We start from the raw sequence: 24,201 nt of genomic DNA on the forward strand, positions 1-24,201 counted from the left end.
ATGGGTGGCACTCTAGAGTGGATATGAGAAAAACAAGGGCAGCATGTCCTACAGTCGCCCTTTAGATGCTGTGCATGCAAGGAGGGGAGGATTGAATCTGTGGGACTTCACTTTCCATGAGAGAGACAGATGAAGGACTCAGAAATAGAAACACACTTGCTGATATGGGAGATGGAAGAACAAGACAAATAGATCAATCACTAAAACTGTTTTCAGAAAGAATGGAAAGCAATCTAGTGACATGTCAATGATCATTGTGATCGTCTATAAGATAGCACATTATCCTTTTTGAGTGTAGTAAAATCCTCCTAAAAGCCATGTTGCACAGTTTGGTTATGCTGTGGGTCATGTTACTCCAATCCTGTCCTGAAGATGGGGTTTGATCTTTGGTGGCCTCTCTACTGGAGAGTAAGGCAAAGATTCTATGAAGGTAGCAGCAAATTTACCAGCACGATGCAATGACTTTTAATGTCTCTCCTGTATGTGGAATATAGAATATATGGTACAATAAATAGAATACAATAGAATGTATAATATGTGGAATATTGGACTATTATATAGAACAATATAGAAGATAGAAGACTTCAGTGAATTTGATTTTTCATTAGCATATAAGTTGAATGTATACAGGACAATGTACAAATTATATATAGCATACAGGATAATATGTCCAATAATATAACATATGATAAGAAGATTAAGATATTTGATTTTTCATTAGTGTATAAGTTGATTAAAGTGGTGCCTTCTAGGATATACAAAGGTACTTGAAAAGTTTGTGTTAAAGACATCCTTCCTATATAACAATTTGTATTATTTTACTGTTATGTGAATTTACCACATCTGACTCCTGTCTAAATAATCACAAATTTAGCATTGGTGTGGGTGAGAAAAAATAATTGAGGTTTCACTAACACATGCCCTACCTTCCACTTAATTGCCCTAGGACTTGCACAGGTGCTGTGAGTTCTTAGTTAAGAATTTCAGCTGTAATATTTTGTTTTCCATATTCATACTTTAGGAGGGACCATCCTCAGCATCTCAGGAATAGGCTTCAGCAGGGACCCAGCTTTGGTTTGGGTACTTGTGGGCAATCAGTCCTGTGACATTGTGAACTTAACGGAGGCGAGCATCTGGTGTGAGACCCTGCCGGCCCCCCAGATACCCGATGCGGGCGCTCCCACTGTCCCAGCTGCCGTGGAGGTCTGGGCTGGCAACAGGTCCTTCGCCTGTGGTCCTTCACCAAGCTTGGTGGGGAATGGCTTCACCTTCATGTATGAAGCAGCAGCAACACCAGTAGTCACTGCCATGCAAGGCGAAATCACAAACAGCAGCCTGAGCCTGCGTGTGGGAGGAAGTAACCTTTCCAACTCAGTCATCCTTCTGGGGAACCTGAACTGTGATGCTGAGACACAGTCCTTCCAGGGTAACTCAAGCCTGTCTGGATGCTCCGTCCCTCTTCACAGTCTGGAGGCCGGCATCTATCCTCTGCAAGTACGTCAGAAGCAGATGGGATTTGCTAACATGTCTGTGGTGCCCCAGCAATTTGCAGTGACGCCTCGGATAATGGCCATCTTCCCATCGCAGGGCTCGGCGTGTGGTGGGACCATACTCACTGTGAGGGGGTTGCTTCTTAACTCTAGAACGAGATCAGTTCGGGTTGACCTCTCGGGTCCTTTTACTTGTGAGATTTTGAGTTTGGGAGACCACACCATTCTCTGCCAGGTTAGCCTGGAGGGTGACCCCTTGCCTGGAGCTTCCTTCTCCCTGAACGTCACGGTCCTGGTCAATGGGATAACCAGTGAGTGTCACGGGAATTGCACTCTCTTCATACGGGAAGAGGCAAGTCCTATCATGGACGCCTTGTCCACAAACACCAGTGGGTCTCTGACCACTGTGCTGATTAGGGGTGAGAGGTTAGGCACCACAGCTGATGAGCCGATGGTGTTTGTGGATGATCAACTTCTTTGCAATGTAACTTTTTTAAATGAAAGCCACATTGTGTGCCAGACAAGAGACTTGGCCCCAGGACCCCACTACCTGTCAGTTTTTTATACAAGAAATGGATATGCTTGTTCTGATAATGTTTCCAGACACTTCTACATTATGCCCCAAGTGTTTCATTATTTTCCTAAGAATTTCAGCATACATGGTGGAAGCCTCTTGACCATAGAGGGCACAGGCCTGAGAGGACAGAACACCACGTCAGTCTACATTGACCAGCAGGCCTGCCTGATGGTGAACATCGGTGCTGAGCTCATCCGGTGCATTGTTCCCACAGGGAATGGCTCTGCTGCCCTGGAAATAGAGGTAGATGGACTTTGGTATCACATAGGAGTCATTGGTTATAGCAATGCCTTTACCCCAGAATTGATCTCTATTTCTCAGAGCGATGGCATCTTAACCTTTGCAGTGGCCCAGATCTCAGGAGCTGCAAACATTGACATTTTTATAGGAATGTCACCCTGCGTGGGTGTCTCTGGTAACCATACCGTTCTTCAGTGCGTGGTCCCTTCCCTTCCGGCCGGGGAGTACCATGTCAGAGGCTATGACTGCATCAGAGGGTGGGCCTCATCTGTCCTGGTGTTCACCTCAAGAGTTATTATTACAGCAGTGAAGGAGAACTTTGGTAAGTCAAGCAAATAAGACAGCACACTTTCTTTATGTAAATGAATTGGTGGCTCCTTTCACTTCTGGGAAGTAGAAAATTAACATGATCTGCCTGAGGGAAGGAAAGAGAAGCCCACTGGCTTCTTACAATCCCAATTCCTTCCTGAGGCTTGTCTTTGTTATGCTCTGTTTATGAAACTTTTTAAATTTATCAAGGAAACTGTGCATTTCTGTGAAACTGTGCATATCAAGGGAACTGTGCAAATCTTTGATTGTATTTTGATTTGATGCATTAACTGAATTTGTGTTCTAAATTTGTGTTTTAAATTTGTATTTTAAATTTGTAAAATACAACTGGATTTGTGTTTTAAATTTGTATTTTAATTAAATAACACCATTTGTAAGAGCTCATAATTTGATCATTTAAGAACATGAATGCCTTCACTTAGTTTTAGGCCATGTCTGCCAATTTGCATTGTTTAAAATGTATTAAGTATTTTTTTTTTTATCATTTTGTAATATTTCACAAGTGGACTCATATTTCAACAATAATAAGCCAAATGTATAGAACAATTAAACTGATTGAACTGTTTTCTCCCTTTAGATATACCAAAAATTGCCTAGGCTTTCCTTCCAGTGAAGAAAAGATTTCAATTTCTATTCACTTAAAGCCTTATTGCACTTGAGATAGTTCAAATTTAGTTATGATTTAGAAAGTATAGAAAAAATTATAGAAACAGAATCTTAGACTGATGAAGTACTAAGACATTTCTCAGAACAAATTTGGTCTCAGCTTGGTGGAACACTGTGGGGACTGAGATTTGGCTCTAGTCTGTCACTGATTTAACTAACTTATGCTTGACTTTTCTAAAACTCAGCTTCCTTATTTGATAAGGGAATTTGGACTGGATGATCCCCAAATTCCCCTTTCTACTCCCTAAGATTCCATGTTTTTATGATGGAAGAGCAGGGAAATAAGAAATGCATCTTAAACAAAAGCATTATTTTTGAGTTAGTCAAGTACCACTTAGACTTGGTATGAAGGCAGTAGTGATGCGAACTCTGTATCTCAGTGTGAACTAGAAATGTGGACTACTTTTACTCATACAAATGTCCCAAAACATGTACTGTTATTGCATCACTATTAACAATAGCAAAAGAGGAGAAATAATGGAAATTTCAATTGATAGGAAAGTAGTCAAATAAATTGTATCATGGCCCTATAATGAAATTCTAAGTAACTATTAAAATGAACTGTATCCATAGAGTTTTGGAAAAATATCTATGCTATACTTTGAAGCAAAAAAGCAAGTTCCAGAATGATATGGATAGAATAATCCTTTGAATCAGAAACATAGATGCTTAAAAATTCTGAAAGGAGCCATAAGAAACTCTATACCTGGATACCTCCAGGGAGGGAGTCAGGTGGTTGGAGGAATTTTTATTTTCATTTTATGGCTCTTTGAATAAAAAGTTTAAAAACTATAAATAAGCATTAATTTTCTATATAAAGCACAATAGGGTGTTGAATGTGATTGGGATCAGACAGAACCAAGGCCAGAGCCTGAGTGGAGAGGAAACTGAGGCCAGCAGGCACCTCTAGCCAGTTGTGTGAATTCTGAGGATGTGAAAAGAAGGATGGGTAGTGAGGAAGCAAAGGTTTGAATTTTGGGTTGAGTAGAGAAGGGAGGTTTGCATGTATGATCATGAGCTTGTACCTTTGTCTTTAAAGGCTGCCTGGGTGGAAGGCTGGTGCATGTGTTTGGAGCAGGATTTTCTCCAGGGAATGTCTCAGCTGCTGTGTGTGGTGCTCCCTGCCGAGTCCTGGCTAATGCTACAGTGTCTGCCTTCAGCTGCTTGGTTCTGCCCCTGGATGGTGAGTAAAGATGCCACACACATACATTTTAAAGCATATATATGGGAATGATATTCTTTGGTTAATTCTATTTTTGTGATTAATGCTGTACTGACTACTAATTTCTCTATGTGTGCCTAGGAAAAGAATTTCTCTACTCCCCATAAAAATGATAGTTAGAATCTGGGGCCACCTGTTACAATGATTCATAATAACTTTTGTCATATTAATAGGTCAGTGTTAGGTGAATATTGAAACACTTATCACCTGTGTTCTTAACTGCAGTCTTAGGATGACGGAGGAAGTGATTCTGAATTCTGAATATTAGTTTCAATGACAGCTATAGGAGTCACGGAGGAAACAAGCTCTTGGCTTTGTTCTGAGGTGAGGCTGCTGAAGACATCTGCTTATTGGAGGTACCAGTAAAGGGATGGAGATTGTCAAGCTGGATATCACTTGAAAATAAGCTTTGTGTGTTCAGTTTTCGGTTTCTTATTACAGGCAAAAGAGTCAACACTCATGTTGTCTTCTTGTTCTCCAATGTTCACGTAATTACTTATTTCTTATTCAGTGAAACACCACAATTGCTCACTACTTTAAGCTGCGTAGCCATCATATAAATTGTGGTGTGAGAAGCCATGTCTTTGTGGGGAAAGAGATGAGAGAGGAAGTTGCAAAGCTTGGGGATTCACAACACACGGTAATACCCCACTGAGCTTCAGAAAAAAAGAGTCAGAAGGAAGAAATTCCTGTTATTACTATAGGACCTTACTGCATTTGAGATAGCTCATATTGAGCCAGGTGATTATCTTGTTTGCCTAATCGTAAATCTTGTACCGGTGCACTTAACCATTTACATACCTCCTTTCTGTGTAGTGTTGTAAGTTTTATTCCTAACTTATTTGTCCGCAACTTGAATGTGGGCTAAAGATTTACAGAATGATAAAAGCACCACATCACCTGAGCTTGGACGAGAATTTAATGATGGATAATGCTATTGTGATGGAAGTTTGTGCTGTGTTGTCTTATACAAAGAAGAGAAGGAAGAGAGGGAGGAGGGGGAAGAGGGAAGAGGAAGAAGGGGAGGAGAAAAAAATTTTTGTTTAAATGCTAGAAATTGAGTTTCCTATTATCATCATGTATATAAGCACAACATTATGGAAGAGAGATAGATTCCACAATGGGAAATTTAGGACACAATAGAAGATTGAAGTTGAAAACATTGTCTGTTTGATTCACTACTCTACCTCCTCAGCTTGGAACAGTGTTGTCGAGGATATGTGCAAAATTAATGCTTGATGAGGAATAAATGAAAGATTGGGAAAGAGTGGAAACAGAAAGCTAAGACTGCACATTTATAGGCTCTAATTTTTAACTAATACTGCTACATTTTTTGAAAAAGCTTTCACATATACACTGCTCAAATTAATATACTTTTAAAAGCCCCGTGTTACTATTTCAAAACACTTAATTTCAACTAGTATAAGACAAAAGTCAATGAAGTTTCAGGGTCAGGTAAGTTGTGATATTTTAGGTTTTATAACTTCTAGGGGAAGAATAATGAAAAAATTATTGTGTTTAGAAAGATTTAGAAAAGAACTCAGCATTCCTTGATTTTTTTAAAGAGGAAAATGAGTTGGAAACTGTAACTATTTATATGGCCACTAGGTGTCACCAAACACTCATTGATTGTGCAATGCACACTAGAGAAATGCATAGTTTAACTAATTTTCCTTTCATAAAAAAGTCTTTTAAAAGACTTTCAATCAGAATGTCTAAAGATCGAGGGGAAATTGTGAGAGCCAATTCCAGAGGTTTCTTACTTAAGATCCAAGATGGGATTTGGGGATTCTGTTAACCTGCTGAAACTGGATGAAGCATTTCGAGTATATGATTGTGTATTTTTTTTTCCCCTAGGAAGCAGGTCTATAATGGACATCAAATTGTCAAAGGGGATATGTCTTAGACATTACTAGAAACTACTACTAATTTCTCGATTTTCAGACAGGATTGAGTACAACCAAGTTAGCTAAGAATCACTTGTATTTTTAAAGATTTTTCAGAGGAGAATTTCCCAGCAGCAACCCTTACTAGTGTTTTGCAATTGCTCTTCTCAGAGAAATCCATCCTCCGCCTAATGGATGCTCCCCTACTCTAGTTTTTTCAATCTTAATCAGCGGGTGGTTCTTTGGAAAGCTGAGTAATCTCAGTTCCTCTATGGCGGTGGATCTGGAAGTGTGTTTCCTGGAGCAGTAGCTGCAGGGGCCTCACCTGGGAGCTTGTTAGAAATGTGAATTCTTGGGCCCTACTGAATCAGAAACTTTCCAAGTAAGCATTTTAGTATCTCACTTCTCAGCCCTCTCCGAAATCCTACATTCTTTTCTGATTTGAAGCTCCAAACGAGGAAGCTGTTCTATACAAGGAAGTTCTGGTCAAATTGGATAACATCGTAAGATGCCTGTGTGTCATCTGATCCCATATTTGTTTGTAAAATTATAGCGCCGTCTTGCTGGTTAATAAGCTTTCTGTTCCCTACTGTTATCCCAAGGGGTGCGTGTGTGTGCGCACGTGTTTCCACCATGGCTGCACACAGCTGGACTTTCCTCATATTTATATGATTTCCTTTTTTCTTTTGTAGTTTACTATCTTACTCTTTTCATTTGTTCTTTTGTTTATTTCTGTTAACTTCTCTCATTTACCAAGGTCGCTTTGAATTCTGACCCATGCTTTGAGTTTTTTTCTTCAGTTTGACTTTGTACAATAGAGTGATGTTTCACATTCCAGGTTACAGATAATGACCCTGAACTCAAACGTTCCTAATTATTGTTCTGTTTATGCTGGTGCCACAGGACTAATATGTTTTCTTTACATGTGTGGGGCAGGGGGAGTTAAAGCAGGGGGCTCTACAAATGTGCTTTTGCTATTTTGGGGGTCACCCATTTTTACCATCCCCACAAATTGTACTTCTAACAATAGGAGAAATTTACTTGTTCTTGTAATGAGTTGCCAAAACATCCTGTTAGGTGAAACTAATACTTTGTGTTTGTTTAAAATGAGCAAAATCTTTGCTCTTTGGCTTTCTTGCGTTTATACCTTGAATTATACCACGTGATGTTTTCATGGAAACTTTAACTTTTCCATAAGGCAGGGAAAGTGAAAGTGATTAAGGTCACACAGCTATTTAGTGGCAAAACTCTGAGTAAAACCCGTGGATTTTGATCCCCAGCCCTGGGTGATTTTCATAATCCAGCTTGTCAATTTGCATCTACTTAATCACTTTTAATGAATTCATTATTTTATAGGTGTGGAACTTGTTTTTATTTGCCTTAGGGGTTACTAACTGGAAAGTTCTTATGTTTTGTCTGTTCATACAAGAGTCCTACTGTCAGTCATTTTTATTGCTCTAATTCATTCAAAACACATTCACAGCCAACCTCCTAGGTGCCAGGTGCTTTAGAATATAACAGCAACAATAGTACTCTTTGGGCATGATTGCATAACTACAAACCCTCTCCTATGTACTTATCTCATGTAACCCTTGCTGCAGCACTGTAATGAGGCGGGGAAGCACAGGTCTAAGCCCACGGCCCTTGATAACCAACCTTTGTTGCATACTCACATGGGCAGGCTTGCTACAGAGGAATTGGGCTACAGAGATTTTTTTCTTTTTCCCTCTTTATTAAGGTTTTCAGACAGAGCTGCTCCTGAACCATCTCATGTGGAGCTTTGTTCATCTTCTAGTTAAAGATTGTTCCCAGTCTGCCTCTTGATGTGCTTTTTATATGTGTGTCAGGACTCAGAAAAAAATGGCCTGAGAGTCAGAGTGCTTCAAATACTTGCTTTTTATCTCTATAACATGTTAATGTTTATAATTATATGAAAAGCAAGAAATCCACAAACTTATCCAAGTCAATGAGACAAACAACCCAATAGAAAAATGGGCAAATGAGAGAAACAGGAATTTCATAGAAGAGAAAATATGAACTGTTACCAAACATAAAAAATTGGTCAACTTGGCCAGGCACGGTGACTCACGCCTGTAATCCTTGCACTTTGGAGGCTGAGGCAGGTGGATTGCCTGAGCTCAGGAGTTCAAGATCAGCCTGGGCAACATGGAGAAACCCTGTCTCTGCTAAAATCCAAAAAAGTCAGCTGGGGCGTGGTGGTGTGCATCTGTAGTCCCAGCTACTCAGGAGGCTGAGGCAGTGGAATTGCTTGAACCTGGGAGGTGGAAGTTGCAGTGAGGCGAGATTGTGCCACTGCACTCCAGCCTGGGCAACATAGCAAAACTCTGTCTCCAAAAAAAAAAAAAAAAAATTGGTCAACCTAAAAGTAATGATTGAAATGCAAATTAAGACCACAATGAAATGCTATTTTACACACCTGATTGGCAAAAATTAAGAGTCTGATAATTTCAAGTGCTTGTAATTATATGGAGTAATGGGAACTTACAAATACGGCTGGTAGGAACACAAAATGGCACAACTACTTTGGAAAACAGTATGACACTATCTTGTAAAGTTGTACTTGTACCTACTCTTTGAATAAGAAATTTCCTTGATGGGCATGCACCCTAAATGAAATTTTGTGCATGTTTTTAGTAGCAAAAACTGGGAAATACCAAAAAGTTCATTGATAAGAGAATAGATAAATATATTGTGGTAGGTTCATGCAATACAAGATTGAACAGCAGTGAAAATGTATTAACAATAGTTATATGTAGTAATGTGGATAAATCTTGAAAATATAATATGGAATGCAAAAAGCAGGCCCAAGAATATTTTATCTTGTATCATATTTTATAAAGTTCAAAAACAAGTAAAACTCATTCTCTGGTTTAGGGATACAAACGTGTGTGATAAAACTATTTAAAAAATGTCAAGTGGTTATTTCTGAGAATGAGGAGGAAAGGGACGGACTTGGGGAGAAACACACAGATTTAAGTGTATTACAAGTGTTTTATATCTTATGTTGGCTGGGAAATTTACCAGAGGTTTTTTTATGATGATTATTCATATTTTACAAAAATGATACTTGCATTTTTCTGTGTACATTACACATACATAATACATTTTAAAAAAAGTAAACTGCTAACTTCATATTCCTGTTGGTCAAGGGAGGACATAGGTACTTCATTTGTGAAACGGACTAGAGGCCTTCGGTTCTCTCTGTGGTTCTTTTCTAACGGTGACTGTTTCCTGCAGTGTCCTTGGCTTTCCTGTGTGGCCTGAAGCATGAGGAGGACAGCTGTGAGGCTGCCAGACACACCTATGTGCAGTGTGATTTGACAGTTGCCGTGGGGCCAGAGCGAATGCTCGAATCATGGCCTTACCTCTACATTTGTGAGGAAAGTTCCCAATGCCTCTTTGTGCCAGATCATTGGGCGGAGTCAATGTTTCCATCGTTCTCAGGCCTCTTTGTCAGGTAACCTTACCTTCTCCCTCCCTGAACTTCCCCACAAATGCTTGGCCAATGGACTGATGGAGCCATCAGAGAGTGTAGGCTGGGTGGGATGCGGACTGGCAGCCGTGGTAGGGGCTACAACTCTCTTGGAGGGCCCATTCCGTTGTGGATTCCAGCCAGCCTGCATATCAAAGCATCTCCTGTCTTTTTCAACTGTTCAAGAGAACATCTGAAAAATCTGCCCAGTAAACAGCTCGCTTTGTTCTTGCTTAGATTTTAATATTTATCTTCCGATCCAAAGCAACATCTGGTGAATGCCAATGGGGAAAAAGATTAGACGTTATGAAAAACAGAAGGCTTTTTTCCCCGCTTTCCTTTTTCTTTTCTTTCCAAACAGATTCACAAGTATGAAAAAAAGTCATAGAGAAATCCAGAAGATTGTACAATGTTTATTCAAAAGAAGGAGGGTTGCATAGGCGGAATTACTGTAGATCCAGGATTTAGAAGCCATAGGCATGTAAGGGTTTTTTTTTTTTTAACTTAAAAAAGAGCCTGACAAATAAATACTACAACTTTCCAGTGAATCCCCCTTTTCTAAACAAATAAAAAAGAAGTGTGACTATGTTAGTAATTCTGGATTGCTTTCATTTCAGCAAGGAGTTCCTTTCCTACATAGGGCGGTGTCTCATGGCTGAATATTGTCATGTAAACGTCTTTATTTCTTACCTAGATAGAGTGGCTACCTTTGATTATCTAATGAAGGCCTCTTTTCTTTTTCTTTTTTTTGAGACAGAGTCTTGTTCTGTCGTCAAGGCTGGAGTGCAGTGGCACGATCTTGGCTCATTGCAACCTCTGCCTCCCAGGTTCAAGGTACTCTCATGCCTCAGCCTCCTGAGTAGCTGGAATTGCAGGTGTACACCACCATGCCCGGCTAATTTTTGTATTTTTAGTAGAGACGGGGTTTCACCATTTTGGCTAAGCTGGTCTCAAACTCCTGAGTTCAAGCGATCCACCCGCCTTGGCCTCCCAAAGTGCTGGGATTATAGGCATGAGCCACTGTGCCCAGCCTCTTTTCTTGTAAAATATGAAACTAAACAAGACCACTTCCCCACAGTGAAAGAGATAACCAGCTCTTTTCATGGCAGTCTGACTTTGGGATGTCCTGAGACAGTTTGTGTTTTAGTGTGAATTGGGCACCAGAGGTTTAGGTTTAGCTGGAGGAAAAGAGGAAACTCCTTGGCTGGTTGCTTTCTAAAAGGGCAAGAAGAACTCTGTTTAGCTCACACAGGAGATGGGGTACTGGGTATTGTACTCAGGTGAGACTAGATTTCAGAACTTACTGATGCTGGACACCAGAAAGTACATGTCAGTAGTTCCTGGCTCCATTGAATTCAGGGACTTCATCTGAATCCCCAAAACTCTTCCTTTGGAATTCTTCCATGCTCTTCCTCTTCACTGTATGGGGCGGCTGAGGCAACTGAGCCTCAGACCCCATTAGCAGTTATACCCTTCCCTATGAATGTTATTTCAGTAGTGCTGCTCAATGTTCTGACTATTGCAGTAGGCAAAAGTGGGTATGTTTTCTTGAGTAAGAATTGCAATAAGTGCCCTATGATTTAAACAATGTTTAGTGGGGATGAGAGTGGAGGAAACTGGCAGTGGTCTTTGTTGCCAGTGGGAAGTGCAAGCGTCAGAGGACAATTTGCCGATTCACGAATAACCTTAAATTCTTTACACTCTGTGACCCAGCAATTTCTCTTCTAGGATTTTACTTTAAGAAAGCAGATAGAAATGTGTAATATTTATAAACAATTATGTTCTTTGAAGTTTCAGGTATCAAAAAAAATTCGCAATGAGACAAATTTTAGTAATAAAGAATGTATCCAAATGATATTTTTTAAGTTACCTTTAAAAATTAGGATGTAGAATATTTAACCAGACAGGGAGATATTTATAATATATTGAGAAGTGAAAACCATAGGTCTCAAAAGAGTATATCAATTTGATCCTACTGTTGTACATAGTGTGTATGTTTGTACACATATAGGTTACTAGAGAAAAGGCTGGAAAGATGTATCCAAGAATGTTGATGGTGCCTATCTCTAGGAGGCTAGAGTACTGACCATATTTATTTTCTTCATTGAGTTTTTATGTGTTTTTCCAGGGAACACAATGCTGTATCTCCCTGACATCCATAACAACTATGGGGAAGGGAGAAGTGCATCTGTGGCAAAAATTGTACCCTGTCTATTCATCCGTCCATCCATCCATCCATCCATCCATCCATCCATCCATCCATCCATCCAGTATATTCAACCATCCATCCATCCATCCATCCATCCATGATCTATCCATCTATCTGGTATTGATCACATCCCTACACTGTTCTAGGTGTTGTGACAGGTACTGGTGGCTTGATGGTGGATGTCATGAAAGTCCCTGCCCTTAAGGGTAGAGAAGAAAGTCAGATAATAAACAGGATGATCACGTGTTGTGATAAGTGCTATAAAGTGATAGAAAAAGAGGGGCTACTTTAAAGAGTGTACTCAGAGGAGGCTTCTCTGAAGAAGTCTTTTATGTTAGGAAGAGAAGCAGATGTCTTTATAGAGGGTCAGGCAGTGGCAGCAGCAAATGCAAAAGAACTGTTGAGTTTTATGACTGTTCAGAGGCCAGGAGGGTAGGAGTAGATTGAGAAGGAGGAAAAGTGGCCCCAGATGAGCTCGGAGAGATATGTGAGGCATTGAAGGCCAAAGTAAAGAGTTTGGAATCTCTTGTAAGTGAAGATTAAGTAACTTCCCAAAGTCACACAGTCAAGCCATGGCAGCATCGGGACTGGAAGTCAAGGCTTCTGACGCAGTGTGCTTAGTGCAATGCTGTCCTGGCAGCCTCAGTGTGAGAGCCCTGGCTGAGCTGTGTGGGTTCAGTGAGGTTTCAGAGCCACAGGAAGCCATTTCAGGGGAAGTGAGGGAGAGAGAATGCCTGCAAAGTGTTTTCCTTCCCTATCCTAAGGAGCACAGCCAAGGTTACTTGCTTACTTTAGGGTCTAATCAGATCAACTAAAGAACGATAGTTTGGGAGTCAGGAGTCTTAGGTTCTAGTACAATCTTTGCCACCATTTTTACCCAATATTTTTAACCACATGCCCTAAAATAAATATTTGTGTGTGTGCAGTGTGTATGCATGTATATCTGTATCTATATCTGTACATATATTGATCTCTGTGTCTCTATATATATGCTTATGTTGCACATATATATGCTTATATTTATATTTAAATATGGTCAACTGTGCTTCTTAGCTCATAGGATTATTGTGGAAGAAACCATGGAAGAGTAGCTAGCTACTTAGAAGCTTTGAAATTTTGTAAATGTTAATCTATTTTGGATATCCTGGTGTCTCAGCTAATTTTGGTGATGGCTTTTTAATGAAAAAAATTTCTAGCAAGGTAGTTACAAATATGGAAAGAAGTGTGAGCTGAAGCTGGTAAACAAAAAGTCCAAGCTAACAGAAAGGGGTTTAATTATTTTCAGAGCAAGAATAACATGCTTCGCGAAAACAGTTGGTTTCTAACAGGCAAACAGAGGGCAAAGTGACTCAGCCCATTTTACTTGTACCTCTGCCAGTGAAGAGTCAGGAAAGGGCATAAGAAGGTTTATGAGAAGAGTGGAAGCCCAAGGCCAAGAAAGGCTGTAAAAGGAAGTTGGTCACTGCTTTCCTTGAGTTCAAGTTTGTAGTCTGAGATTATTCATAAACTGGGTACAAAAAACTCACTCTTACGATTGAGGACCTACTGCGGACAACGAACCATGAGAAGGGGTCACATAACAGAGGTGATGGGCAGATATTCTATGAACCTAAGAAAAGGAGGAATTCTGGAAATTTAGACAACTAAACTTGATGTTATCCCTGACAAAATTCTAGAATGAACTATTCATCAGTTTGTGAGCCTTCAGAAATGAAACTAGCCATCTGGAAACTGATTCACGAAGAATGTGATGGTGCAGGAAACCAACTTCATTTCCTTTCTGATAGGTTTATAAGTGACTTATGATATAAATACAGAGGGAGACCTTCACAAACTATTCCAACAACTTCTCTACCGCCAGTAGCAAAAAAAGGTTCTAGGTGCAAAGCCCAAAGTGGCCTGACGCAAGCCTCAAGTTGCTCTGAAGTGAGGAGTTTTAAAAGTCTGCGTGACTTTTGCATTTGATTCCATCACATTTCTATATTGATCTAAATATTACATTACATTTTAATTTAAAAGTTAAATTACTTTGGTTTTCCTTTCTGAATCTTGGAATATGACTGACGCTCCAGGAGCAAAGGATGGATTCATCCTGTGGCTTTGTCTGCCCTGTGGACGAAGGATCAGTGAATGGATTTACAGCTAGATCACAGGCTACAGATTCAAAATGAATTTGAGCAATGGGTCTAAACCGTGAGAGAAATGTAACAATAATAAATGTAAATTTTCACATTTACATTTTTAACGATAATACTACTAACACTACTACCTCTAACAGCTATAACGTGAGCTGCCTTTATTGGGTTCTTATTGTGTGCCAGGTTCCATGCTAATCGGTTTATATGCTTCATTTTGCTCAGTTTCTTCAACACCTCCACAAAATAGGTACTCGATTATTGGCAACTCCATTTTATAAATGTGGAAACCAAAGCTTAGCAAAGTAATGTCTTCGATGTCATGTAGATGGTAACTATCTGCCCTGGGATTCAGATCCAGCTGATCTGCTTCTGAGCCTAAGCTTTACATGCCAGTGCTTCTCAGAAAATCGTCTGAACAAGCACAGCATGGTGAAATCCTCAGAAAACTGCAGCTCTGAGACTTTGAGTTGACCACTATCTAAGTATAAGCATGGTGGCCTTCAAAATGAACGCAGTGTCAGGTGCCGTGAGAAGGAAGCTCAGATAAAGGTGGACCAGAGCCCCAGTGGTCAGCCCAAACAATCTGCCTGCAGATCTGAGTGGCATGATGTTAACATATTGACCAATCTACATTATTAGGTCTAGAGGACTTTGGGTTTGGAAATCATGCCTTAGGTAGATACAGAGTGGAGAACATTTTAGCATGAAGAGAAGATTAAGTGGTGAGATGTACTAGTTATCCCGCTCATTATTTCTAGCAAATTGTGGAAGAAAACATTTTGACATTGATTTGAAAAAAGATGATAAGGTTTGACACGGTGTACAGTTTCTCAACTGGTGACCTTTTTGCCCTTGTCTCCACCCTTCCTGGTCTTCCCATGGGATCTGCCATCTTCCTGGCTGATGTACAATCAGCATTTCAAAACTTGAGAGCACTGCTCTGGGAAACAGGACCGTCTGGTTTTGACCTCAGAGCTACCATAGTTCTGTGTTCGACTTTCTGAGAATCTCTTAATCTCTTTGGGTTACATTTTTTATACGTCTTCCTAATTTATAGGCTGAAATTAGATCATACATATGAGATTGTTGACAAATATGAAACATCATGCATTATTACTGATAATTTTTGAGTTGGTTGCAAAAATGCCTACAACCAGGATGATTCTTGAATAAATATCACACCTGTTGAGGATGACACCCTTCACTATCCATGCCCTCACCTTCTCTAGATGGCATATTTTTAGACTTTCTGTAATGCTACACTGCTGTCTTTTATCTTAAATCCAGTCTGGCTTCTCCCCTTAAAGCAAGAGGACTTTTAAAGCGAGTGGCTGGTAGTATAACTGGCACATATATCGAATCTCCTTAGTCTGGGCTGTTAAGTAAGTTTAATTAATTTACTAAGTTAATGTTCCACTGCTAGCAACAGAGCCTCATTGCCATCAGCTGGGGAGAGGGAATTGAAAGCCTAAATGAGCTCATTTTTTCACAGTTGGAATTAGGGACCAGTTAGCCAGTTGTGTGGGTTTTCCAATTTCTCCATCTGCCCTAGGGGGATTCAGGCAATTACTCCCCCAACACTAAGTATGAGAAAGAGCAGGAAGAGGGAAGGGGAAAAGAAAAAAAATAAAAACAAAAACTCTCCCCAACATTTGTTTCCCTTTTGGGAACTGGAAGTATTGTCCGTGCATTTCTTGTGAAGCTGGGCTAGAGGTAGCTTTTGCTAATGTTTTTAATAGATTCAGAAAAGAGAAAGGCCTCAGTGAAAGATATTTACCATGTGCATTTTCATTGCAGGGTGTGCAGATAAAAGGAAAAACAAATAAACAATAAAATAATGGAAACAAAATTACAGAAATTTGCAAAATTTGACAAATGGTGGCCTGTAGTTGCCACAAGCTAATGGCTTGCAATGATTAATAAGAGTAAAAATAATTGCATTTCATTAAGATTGATGACACCCCATTTAACCTCCCCTCTCGTTTCAGCCCTAAAGTGGAAAGAGATGAAGTTCTCATCTATAATAGCTCCTGTAACATTACCATGGAAACTGAGGCAGAGATGGAGTGTGAGACGCCCAATCAGCCAATTACCGTCAAGATTACTGAGATACGGAAACGCTGGGGCCAGAACACTCAGGTATAATCAAATCTTTTTTACAGACTGATTCAAACAGCTCAAATTAAATTTGTAATATTGTGTACATTAAAAAAACAATTTAGTCCAAATGGCAGCGATATATAATATTAAATGCGCTCAAACTTTGAGGAGCTGGTCTAATGCACAATATCTGAATTCATAGTTAACTCTGGTTAATCATATATTTTCCCAAAAATAAATGAGTGCTGCCCAGGCTCTTTTAAAGCAAATTCTGAGCAGATAATCTCCTTGGCATTTTGTCCTGATTTCTGCATGCATGTTTGAAAGGGGCTCTCTGTGGTTTATTTCTTCACAAAATAACTGGCCTGCGATTTAACCCGGCCCTACTGGAAGGTTCCCAAATCACTCAGCCATCCTCAGCTTGTTGGGACAGCAATGTCTGCGGGTCCATTCGGTTCATCTCTGTGCCATGCGGGAGTAGGGTGGAAACTTCAGCTTCTGAGGGGATTACATGGACATCAGAAATGAAAAGGACCACAGGGTCATTTGGTCTAGCCTCTCTGCCTCAATTCATCCATTTTGAAATTGTCTAAACCACTCCCTCCAAGTGGCTCTTCTAAAAGTGTGTTTGTAAGTCCCCAGAGAGGAATTCCACAGCCTTCCCCGGGAATTTGCAAGAATTGCAATCAGAGGCTCAGGGCTCTTTGGAAATGGATCAGGTAATCTTTTACAGCTCCCCAGGCTTCTCACAGCACACAGATAAAAAATAATATTTATTGAGCACCTACTCCCTTAGGTGTCTTTCTCTTTATGAAAGCAGTTCTCAGATTTTTCTCTTTTTGTCTCTTTTATTTGGAACAAACATTTATTGAGTGCCTATTATGTGGCACTCGCCATACCAGATTCTCTTGTGAATGCTGCTTCAGTCAAACCATCCTAATCCAAAAGTCAGTTCCCTGGCTTCAAAATGTGTGTTTTTCTATAACTTTTGTACTGGTGCTGAACATATATGTGATGGCAAACAACATTTTTTTTCTGTCCTTCCTAAACTGTTCCGTGCCTACCTTACCATGCTCCTGGGTCCTCACCGTCCACTCTGTGGCCTCTGCAGGCTTCTCCCTTGCCTTGACTTTCCCTTCAGGTGATAGCCCAGGGCTGTCACTTCTCGCTTCATTGTGTCCCCCACAAACACCTCTTCCTTTCAATTTACTGCCAATTTTAATTCTCTCCAGAGCTGCTGTCCCCCCATGGCACTTCCACTTTATTCTGTGCCTGTTTCTCAGCAGTCAGCTGTCAGTGACGTTTCACAAGTGTATTGTCGTGCGCTGAGACTGCTGTGGGACACTGGGGGATCTTTAAGCCTCTCTGGGCTTCAGTTTCTGCTGGGCGCGTAATAACCTGGTGGTGTTGGGATGCTTAGGTGAGCAAATGCTTGTGAAAGAGAGGGAGAGGCGGGCTGACCTAGTTTTTAAGTGCATGGACTTTGGAGCTAGACTGCCCAGGTTTGAATACATCACTTGCTTCCTGGGGGACTTCAGTCAGGTTCTTTAACCCCTCTGTACTTCAGTTTTCTCATCTGTAAAGTAGGAACAATAGTAGTTCCCACTTCATAGGGTTGGTGTGAGCCACTGAGAGCTGCATCTCACACATGATAAGTGTCCGATGTTAGCCATTATTGGCAGTGCTAGTTCACTAGTCATAGTGCTAGAAAATGATATGAATTTATTTTTCTATAGTGCTTGCTGCTTTGACTAGATCATTTCACTTCTTAGATTTATTTAATTTCCCATCATCTCAAAGTCTAAGTTTGAAATTTTTTAGGCTTAAATGCCTCACTCATTTAAAAATCCTTATGTGACATACATTTGAGTTTCAGCAATGTTCGAAGTTCTCTACCATGTTCTGAAGGAGATTAAAAAAATAATATGGAAAGAGACCCCACCTTTAAGAGATATTTGGGAAGTGAGGCCTTATGTGGAAGTAGTTAAGTTTCAGAAAAAGGGTACATAGAGTCAATTCATCACGGCTGGGTGGAATGTTGGATGCCATCCAGACCAGCCAGCTCATTTCAGAGATGAGTTAACTGAGATTGATAATGAGGGGTGATTGATAAAGGTCACACAGGTAGTTATCTGGCCTCCTAACCCATGTGGCTATAGTCATTGTGGGGGAAGTAAGCCATTCAGGAACCAGGACTGTGTGGTGAGGCTAGTGCCAGTGTGTAGGGAACTCCAGTCCTGAGGGGGTAAAGAGCAGATGGGTACCATCGTTGTAGGTTTCAGGTGTGATGTGTTACACTCAAGTGTTATTGATAATGTCATAGTTTTGAACAGTCTATTGGGAGCAGGACCCTATCAAGTAGCCAGGAGTGCATGGGGGAACAATGGCAGGGATTTATGGCAAACTCATCTGAACTTATGACTGCATTTAGCTCCAGTGGGACCCTAAAGAATAGAATAAGAGTCTCAGGCACACATCCTGTCACATCGACTGGATCAATATGGTGGAAGTTAGGAAATAACTATGGCTGGCACACAGTGGCCTGGAGTCCAGAAAAACAACAGTCTATGTAATGGGAAAATTGTTAATTCTAGGTTCTACTCTCGTTAGGGTGGTTTGGTTTGATTTAGGAACTGGATATAATGAGGTCTATAGGTGAAGGGCTTATAACTAAGTGACTATATAATTTATCACCCAAACCAGGATGCTTTTGATAGTGCAAGGTTCACAATGAATAATTATGCTGGGATAGTATGTCACCTTTGTTGGGGTGTGTGATTACCCTACCTGGGCTTGGGAACAGAACAACTTGTCATACATATGTGATGCATGGTTACCCTACCCATGTTGGGATGTACAATTTCCCTACCTTGGCCTGGGGAAAACATGACACCAGTATTATGATGTGTGGTTATCTGGGCCTGGTCCTGGGGAAGACCAGCACCAACAAGTGCTTAATCAGGACTATAATCCTGGTCCCCAATTCCAAATTCAAGAATTCCTTGTGTGAGAACCTTGGAACACTAGAAAAGGAAACACTTCTACACTGCTGGTGGGAATGTAAACTAGTACAACCACTATGGAAAACAGTGTGGAGATTCGTTAAAGAACTAAAAGTAGAACTACCATTTGATTCAGCAATCCCATTACTGGGTATCTATCCAGAGAGAAAGAAGTTAATATACGAAAAAGATACTTTCACACGCATGTTTATAGCAGCACAATTTGCAATTGTAAAAACATGAAACCAACCCAAATGCCCATCAGTAAACAAGTCGATAAAGAAATTGTGGTATGTATATACAATGGAATACTACTCAGCTATGAAAAAGAACAAATTAATCGCATTTGCAGCAACCTGGTTGGAACTGGAGACTATTATTCTAAGTGAAGTAACTCAGGAATGGAAAACCAAATATAGTATGTTCTCACTCATAAGTGGGAGCTAAGCTATGAGGATGCAAAGGCATAAGAATGATACAATGGACTTTGGAGACTCAGGGGAAAGGGTAGGAAGGGGTGAGGGATAAAAGACTACAAATTGGGTTCAGTGTATACTGTTCTGGTGATGGATGCACCAAAATCTTACAAATCACCACCAAATAACTTACTCGTGTAACCAAATGTCATCTGTTCCTCCAAAATCTATGGAAATAAAAAATTTAAAAAATGTATTTTTCGGCCGGGTGCAGTGGCTCAGGCCTGTAATCCCAGCACTTTGGGAAGCTGAGGCAGGTGGATCACCTGAGGTCAGGAGTTTGAGACCAGCCTGGCCAACATGGCGAAACCCCATCTCTACTAAAAATACAAAAAATTGGCTGGGTGAAGTGGCTCATGCCTGTAATCCGAGCACTTTGGGAGGTTGAGGCTAGTGGATCATCTGAGGTTGGGAGTTTGAGACCAGCTTGGCCAACATGATGAAACCCTGTCTCTACTAAAGATACAAAAATGAACCGGACATGGTGGCGGGCACCTGTAGTCCCAGCTACTCGGGGGGCTGAGACAGGAGAATCGCTTGAACCCAGGAGGCAGATGTTGCAGCGAGCTGGGATTTTGTCAATGCACTCCAGCCTGGGCAACAGAGCGAGACTCTGTCTCTAAAAAACAAAACAAAACACAACAAAAAAACCCCCAAAATTAGCCAGGTGTGGTGGTGCCTGTAATCCCAGCAACTTGGGAGGCTGAGGCAGGAGAATCGCTTGAACCCAGGAGGTGGAGGTTGCAGTGAGCTAAGACTGTGCTATTGCATTCCAGCCTGGGTGACAAGAGCAAAAAACTCCATATATATACATATTTTTTTAGTGACCTAGATGGGAGGGTGTGAGGCAGTGTGGGAAGACTGATAAGATCAGTACTTTGTTAAAAAATATCAAAGTGGCTCAACAACTCAATTTGAGGTCCTGATGTGTTTATAAGCTAGATGTTTCTTTCCATTGCTCCCTGCCATTGAGAGGGGTTTAGCCAAGTGAGCAAAAAGTCACTCCCACACGCTTTAGGGCCTTAGGACTGCCTACTAGATTCTAAGAAAAATGCAAATCGTCATCTTATTACGAGATAACTGGTTAATATGTTCCTTTTCAAGACTGGCAATAAAAGCTTAAACCAACAACAAAAAAAATAGTTACGCAGGTTTTCCTTCCAAAGAACTTTTGCGATCCTTCAATACATGAATACATAATGTGGATTTCTAGGGAGTGCTGTGGTGTGGATTGTTACCTAAACTTTGCCTGTGGAACTCTTTATTCCCAGAATTTCTCTTGGGACTGGCATCTGTCCTGCTGCCTTCACTCTGGGAAGTGTCGTGTTTGCCATGGTCTTCCCCTCTCACAGAATAGGGGTATCTGAGGTGGGAAAGGTCATCTTCAGATGGGGCAGCCAACTAAGCTCTATTAAAGTTAGTGGCATTTGTGCTATGCCATGAAGGACAGGGTTTAGGTATTCAGGATGCAGAGGAAAGGCATTTCTGGTGGGGCAAACAGCATGCACAAGGCACTGAGGCTAGAACCCACAGGAATAGCAAGAAGCATGGTGTGTGTGAAGGGGAACGGTGAGTTGTAGGTTTGGAAAGGTGGGCTGGGATTGGATTGCGATCTAGAGGTAAGCATTTGGTCCTTTATGCAGCAGGTAACAAGTAATCCCCAAGGAGTCAGTGCTTGATCAAAGGTTAGCTGTAGTCACATTAATCTGGCAGTGAGGTGTGGATGACCTGATTGGTAAACCGACAAGAGGTAGAAGCATCTCAGACAGGTGAGAATAACTGGGGCAGGGAAATGGCAGAGGGAGTGGAGAGGCGGCACACTCAATATTCAGTACTTGATAACTTGTGTTGGACAAAGTGTTCAAATTTGTGGGAGACTAAATGTGGCAGGTAAGAAAAATTGTGGGCTGGCTTTTCAAAAAGACCTTTTCAAAATTTTCAATGCTATTTATCTACGCTCGTGACTTCCAGGTTGGAATCTCTGATCCAGAATTCTCTCCTGAACTTTGTTTTTTACTTTATTTACTTATTTTTTTGAGACTGGATCTTGCTCTTGTCACCCAGGCTGGAGTGCAATGGCATAATCATGGCTCACTGCAGCCTCACACTCCTGGGCTCAAATAATTCCCCTGCCTCATCCTCTGCAGTAACTGGGACCACAGGTGTGTGCCACCACACCCAACTAAGTTTTAAATTTTTTTGTGGAGGCAAGGGTCTCGCTATGTTCCACAGCTTAGTCTTGAATTCCCGGCCTCAAGCAATCCTCCCACCTTGGCCTACCAAAGCGCTGGGATTATAGACTGGAGCCACCACGCCCGACCTCTTCTGAATGTGAGATTCCTGTACCTCACTGTCTGCTGCTGTTGTCACTTCGATGTCAAAACGGCACCTCGAGTTTAGCAGGTTCTAAATTGAACAACTGATCTCCACTACTTCCTCCTCCATAGTCCTGAACTGAGTTGGTGGCAACTCTGTCCTTTTAGTGCTCAGGACATGGAGGCATCCTTGACCTTCCAAAACCCACATCAGATTCGTTAGGAAATTCTGTTGGCTCTGTCTTTCATTTGACCACCTTGCAGCAATTCTACTGCTACTGTCATCATCGGCATCATCTCTTACTGTTTATTGCAAGACCTCTCAGCCCTCCTCTCTGCTTCCACCCCTACCTCTGTTTGGTCTATTCTATTTAATAATAGAGCCACAATGATCCTTTCAAAATATGTCAGATAATTTCCTTCTTCTCCTGAAAGAGGGGCTCCCAGACTCTCTCACAATAACATCCAGTCCTTTTACTGACCTCAAGGGCCATTCCCTGCACCCCTCACCTCGCACCCCAACGCCCTGTCCGGCTTTATCTCTCATTTCTCTTACCTTCACCTGCTCTGTTCTGGGCACACTGGCTTCTTGCTATTCCTGCAACATGCCAGGCATGCTTTCACACTGAAGCCTTTGCATTTGCTGTTTCCTCTGCTTAGAATTCTTTCCTCCCTTCTTTTTCAAGTACAATCTCCCACTTGAACTTTTTGCTGAAATGTTACTTCCTCTATGAAGTCTTGCCACCCTATTGAAAATGGCAGCCCATTGCCACTGACCTCATATATCATGCTTTTACAGAGTTCTTGTCACCTGCTAGCATACTACTTAAGATACTAATTTATTATGTTTGTTGTTTGGTGTCTGACTCTTCTTGCTAAAATATGATCTCCAAGAAGGTAGAAAGATTTGCCCGCTCTGTTCCCTGGTATGTCCCAAGAGCCTGAACCAACTATACTAACAAACAGAAATACATGCAGAAATACAAATACAGAAAGTTTAAAAAGCCTTCCCATATGCCACTTCTTCAATATTAGCTCCTGAAAGTTACATCTGAAAGGAAATACACACGTACACATACATGTACATGGACCCATTTGCACACAAAGATGTTATTATATTATTTATATTGTTTTTCAACTTGTATGTTTAAAAAATATAGTAGCACACTATAACATGAGCTCCTTGAAAAGAGGGACTTTCTTTTGTTGCTGCTATTTTCCGAAGACTTAGTGCTAGGCCTAGTACCTAGCACAGTACAATAAAGTTTTTATGGGTTTCAATTAAAATTATTGAATGCATGAATGGATTTATAAAAATACAACATAGTCATCATTTTAGTTTAGCACATGTAACATTTTCTTTTCCTTCACAAGACATTGACTATACTTACTAGGTATCACACACTGTGATTCAGTGAAACAACATAAAAGGTATTAGAAAACGAAGAAGAGTAAATCCTAAAGAGTGCTGGAAAACACAACAGGGTGCCCCAAGACAATCAGAAGTTTTGAGGGTTCTCTGAAGCACAAATAGCAGTTTGGGTTAGATGGGTAGAGAATCCACAGTAGAATACACGCAACCCAAAGCAAGTTGAGAGGAAATTAGAATATAGGTACACTTTTCAGTGGAGCTCTGGGAGAAATTCCACAAGTAGGAGGGGACAGACATCGGGGAAATTAATAAGGACTGCTATATAGACATTTCCCTTCCATCTCTCTCTCCCTTTCTTTTTCTCTGTCCCTGTGTATATGCTTGGATCTGTGGCTCTCAAGAGGAAGTGTTAAGAGTGGCTTATAAACAAAGAGGGAATATTTGTCTGGGGAAGAAGATTGATTCGGTCCATTGTGGATGTTAGGGCCGATGTTAATCAAAGAGAAGCCTAGACCTCCATGACAGACTTGGAGAAAGAGAGAAAGGAAGAAATGAAGAAGAAAGAAGCTTCTCTTCATTTCTACCTCCAAAAAAAAAATTCCTTTACTTTTATTTTGCTCATCCAGTGTCTTACCCAGAAATTTCGGCTGTGGTAAGTTGAAGAGGTTTCTCCGAACATCTAATC

The 24,201-nt window shown here is 40.8% G+C and overlaps 1 protein-coding gene across 2 annotated transcripts in view; it reads left to right on the forward strand.

Annotated features, from left to right (window-relative positions):
• Nucleotides 1-24,201, forward strand: part of PKHD1 (PKHD1 ciliary IPT domain containing fibrocystin/polyductin) — a 465,580-nt gene that overhangs the window by 57,892 nt on the left and 383,487 nt on the right. For both annotated transcript variants that reach the window (XM_077999818.1, XM_077999819.1), the window contains exons 31-34: nt 1,022-2,629; nt 4,343-4,486; nt 9,670-9,889; nt 16,240-16,390. In XM_077999818.1, the coding sequence (XP_077855944.1) occupies nt 1,022-2,629; nt 4,343-4,486; nt 9,670-9,889; nt 16,240-16,390 (2,123 nt within the window). The remainder of the gene's footprint in view (nt 1-1,021; nt 2,630-4,342; nt 4,487-9,669; nt 9,890-16,239; nt 16,391-24,201) is intronic.

This window comes from Macaca mulatta, chromosome 4 (assembly GCF_049350105.2).
Source record: "Macaca mulatta isolate MMU2019108-1 chromosome 4, T2T-MMU8v2.0, whole genome shotgun sequence".
Taxonomy (NCBI): Eukaryota; Metazoa; Chordata; class Mammalia; order Primates; family Cercopithecidae; genus Macaca; species Macaca mulatta.